Genomic DNA, 4,140 nt, shown 5'->3' on the forward strand with positions numbered 1-4,140 from the left:
GAGAAATGAGAAGATGGCGACCTCATTCTTCCTTTGCTTCTCAAGCCTATGCTCAGCTTCCTGATCAGTGCAATCACTGGCCTCCTGCTTTGGCTTCGTGCTCACATTCTCTAGCTTCCTGTGCACTCGGACTGCTGTTGCTGCCAACTGCATCATGGTTTGCAGCATTGCAAGCATGGCGGATGCCGTCACTCGGGGTTCTATAGACAAAGGTACTGTAGGCAGATTCAGTACTGCTGTGGCAGAATCCACCTCCTCCATGCTGGACTGCGAAGGCCCTGCTGAGCTCGTGGTGTCCTTATCAGAGCGGGTTGCCACCATATACCTGCTAGTCGTACTGGATCTCACAAGGCTGAAGGATGAAGGGAAGTCATGGAGATGCCGCTCCATAGGCCCTTTGCTGCTCCTTCCAACCTCAGGGAAGGTTTTCAATTTATGATCCCAATGAAGCGATCATAAGGGCTAAGAGTCTCTTTCATTAAGCTAAGCCCCTCCTGGCTGAGTGCAGAAGCAGGGAAATGCTAAGTGAAAGAGAGAGAGAGAGAGAGAGAGAGAGAGAGGCATACCGAAGTAGACATGAACTCAGAGTTTATGCCAAGCTACTACCTTCTTCATGCTTTGGGCCTGGCAAACACCAGATATCATTTTAATCATCATTGAAGAGGGCTGAAGCTACATGATGGCATCCCAGTGTAGGGCTACTGATGCTGAGCTGACTGCTGCAAAGCCGAGGATGACTAAGGAGCACTGCATCTACTGGAGTTGCTACTGTGCAGGAGCTGTGGATGGAGATGGATGACCTGCTGATGCTGAGGCTGATGCTGCTGGTCCAAGGGCTGGAACTAAGGCCATGGTTACCAGGGAACTGGAACGTTCCAGGAACATCAGATGCGGAACATTTCGAGATTATCACATCACATGGAAATATACCAAAATAAAAAAGGAAAACCACTTTCAACAGCTCGAAACTTTCCATTTCAGCTTTAAACTTTTCCAAACACACAAATCCATAGAAAACTGAAATGTACATTCATGAAATGCCAGTGCAAAATACTATAGAGCAGAGAGCATATGATATGCAAAATACAAGAAAAGAAGGCCATGCCTCAGACCTGCTGCTTCGGGCCTGAAGGCCTCAATACAAATAAGGAAAATTTGACTCGAGAGTGCATGGCATACAGAAAAAGAGTGAGTCAGCACTAATGGTCTGAAGGTGACATCCTCCTACTGAGCCTCATCATCATGGTCCTAGGCCCCATCAGCATCCTCGTGCTCGAGCATCCCTGAGTCCTCATCATGTCAAAATTCAATATATGGTTCAGGAGTGCACTCTACCCCTGAACTTGTTAAGCAACTGCAAGTTTGCATTTACAAATACAAGATCATTTGCCTTCTGAACCCCAAGCCTATGCCTCTTTTTAGATGCAATGTTTTCCAACATTGTTCAACAAGTGCTAAACAGGCGAAGGCCTAGAACCCTGGCTGAGTATGCTAATGGCCAAATGCTGCAACAATGGAGCATCTACTCCATAGTCCTCCTACCAACGAACGAGGAAATCTTAAACCCATCACTGTATGCATCCTCCAACCCAAACAGCCCTTTTCATTGCCCAGCTCGTCCCGCACTTTCCTCCTATCATTTGCATTTGAGACAAGTCACCTCAATACAACTTCTATATATGTTTCTCGCCCCTTGCCTTGGAACTTATGGCAAAGGCTGCAGCCTCCAAAGGTGAATGATATTCTATCCACCAACAAGTTTGACTAACTACCTGAGCTGAAGAGCCCAACCACTAAAAGCTACTTCTTCAAGATGAAGAAAAATCATGGAAGGTAAACACGTACATTCTTGCTTGTACGACCTTGCAAACCCACAAGCATATACAAGTCAATATTGTTGAAATGGAGAGAAGATTTAGTGTAGAATGTCTTACAAGAAGTAACTTTACATGATTTTCTTAAAAGATGGCAAAACATGGGAATGCGTTTAAAGCAATATGTAAGATACATGACATAGACTAGATAATAAATATTAAAATTATTTCTTTGAAGTAATATGTAAGATATTGGCATTCGTCCGTGCATGAAGGGTTGAAATTGTGATAGGTTTGCCATGGAGGTGGAAGTAGATCCAATATCCACCCTCAAACCACCTATCTAGATGGGGCTTACAATGTATACCTTTGTAAGACTAGAATAAGTCCAATCATACAAATTTAGATTTTTTGTTGTTCTAAAGATCAAAAATCATACATGGGGCTTACAAGCCCATGTAAGGAGGACTTTGTTTCCGTATCATTAGCTCTATACAAGAGCATTGATTAATTTCTTTAAAAAGATCATATGGCAGCATTGATTGATTTCCTTTACAAATCATGGGCCTCTTCATAATTATTTTCTTGTCGCGACCATCTTTTGTAGATATCAATATTAAACAATGTAGATTACAACTTCCCTCTAGCCAGTTAATTTCATGGCCTCCTCCAACCTTTTGGTGTTGAGCGTCCATGCTATTCATAATTGTCATAGGCCAAGGGAAAAGGGTACGCCATACTCAAAACACCTTCAAATGCTGCACGTGTGAGATCAGAGTACCAAAGGTTGCAGTTCAAAACTACATGATTCAATCGAAAGGTCGCATAGAGAATTAATAAGGTTAAAATAACCTGCCAAGTTAATACTTTGCAGTCCAAAACTACATGATTCAATCGAAAGGTCGCATAGAGAATTGATAAGGTTAAAAGAACCTGTCTGAAGTGAGTGCGATTTATCTTAGTCTTGACCCACAACCACTGAAAGGTTGCAGTTCAAAACTAATACTTCATGACATAGTGAACTGTGCAGGCAGAACCCTTCGGAATTCGAACAAACGCTGGATCAAGCGTGCATGAATCACGAGTGGTGGTGATGTTTCTTCTTATGGTCGTCGTGCTCATGATGCTTATGGCCGTGGTGATGACTTCCTCCGCCCAGTTCTTCAATGATATGCTCACTCTTATTCTTCTCCCGATGTTCGTGAAATGCATAGCCTGCCGAGCCGAGAGCCACGGCCCCCGCAACCTCCGCCTCCAGCTTATGTCTGCCCGCATGGGCTGGATCCACTTTGGCTTCGTGGGCTTCATACTGCATACACCCAAAAACAGCAATCAGTATTCCGAAGATGCAAAGACAGAACGCCACAAAACCGATGGGATGGGCTGATTCCGATAAAGAGGGAAGGGACATACCAAGGCAAAAGCGCCTGATGATAAGGCAACTGCCTCTCCCAGGTGCTCGTTCCGGCTGTGCCGATGCTGTTCTGCGACAGCATGATTCACGTCCTGTTGATGGTGACCATATCCAGGGCCAGGCTGGGCGTAAGGCATGACTTGCTGTGGAGGATAACCGTAGCCGGGGGCGGGCTGGGAGTAAGGAGAGGGAGCGTCATAGCCGTAAGGGAGGGGGGCGGGGGGGTAAAAGGAGGGAGGGGGGAAGCTATCCTGGTGGTGGTGGTGTTGGTCGTGATGGCCATGGTGGTGGTGTTGGTCGTGGTGATGGTGGTGACCCATGATAGGAGAAAGAGGTCTGAAAGAGGAGGCAAGGGAGAGGGAAAGGCAGTTGTAGAGGATGATGATGAATCTACAGATACTGCAACGAAATGTGTAGATATTGCTTTGAAGGGAAAAGGGCTTGTATGTGTAGATCCAACCTTAACGCGCTTTCAAGCGCGTATCACGATATTCACGAGGTCGGCCAGCTTGCCCATACTATAAAATATGAATTTCATCCATACGGCCTGCCCTTGAGAAGAACAAGGTGAATGATATTTGGGACGTCCGCCGCTCACGGTCTGCGGACTGCAATTTGCTTGTCTTGCACTCAAAAGCCACGTCCGTTCGACCCCTTTTCACACTAGGGCGGACGTTCAAAGATAAATAATAAATGTGATTCCAAAGATATTGTAAATGCTATTGGGCCAGTTGGTAAAAATCTCTACCTTGAGCCTGTGGATTCCCGGTGCACGGATGGCGGACACACTCTTGGGCGCCGTGTAGAGGTTGCCCAAGAATTTCTTCAATTTTGAGTGTGACTAGGATTCCAAGTCAAACTTTTACTGTGGGCGAGCGGACATGTGTGAAGTCGCCTCCTAGCAGGCGCGCT

At 45.7% G+C, this 4,140-nt stretch overlaps 1 protein-coding gene across 1 annotated transcript; it reads right to left on the bottom strand.

Moving 5' to 3' along the window:
* Positions 1-2,642: 2,642 nt before the first annotated feature.
* Positions 2,643-3,776, bottom strand: LOC147902822 (uncharacterized). The gene is made up of 2 exons (XM_087373405.1): positions 3,228-3,776; positions 2,643-3,123 (listed from the first exon to the last, which is right to left on the bottom strand). Exons 1-2 carry the CDS (start codon positions 3,546-3,548, stop codon positions 2,893-2,895), a joined length of 552 nt encoding a protein of 183 aa, XP_087229531.1. The 5' UTR covers positions 3,549-3,776; the 3' UTR covers positions 2,643-2,892.
* Between the last annotated feature and the right edge of the window lie 364 nt (positions 3,777-4,140).

Source organism: Dipteris shenzhenensis, chromosome 4 (assembly GCF_047967505.1).
Source record: "Dipteris shenzhenensis isolate YYH24624 ecotype China chromosome 4, Dip_SZ_1.0, whole genome shotgun sequence".
In the NCBI taxonomy this organism is placed as follows: Eukaryota; Viridiplantae; Streptophyta; class Polypodiopsida; order Gleicheniales; family Dipteridaceae; genus Dipteris; species Dipteris shenzhenensis.

Coding starts and splice junctions, on each gene's coding strand:
- LOC147902822 (XM_087373405.1), bottom strand. CDS start 3,548: ATGGGTCACCACCATCACCACGACCAACACCACCACCATGGCCATCAC. Junction 3,124..3,227: donor CATCAGGCGCTTTTGCCTTG/GTATGTCCCTTC, acceptor GGGTGTATGCAG/TATGAAGCCCACGAAGCCAA.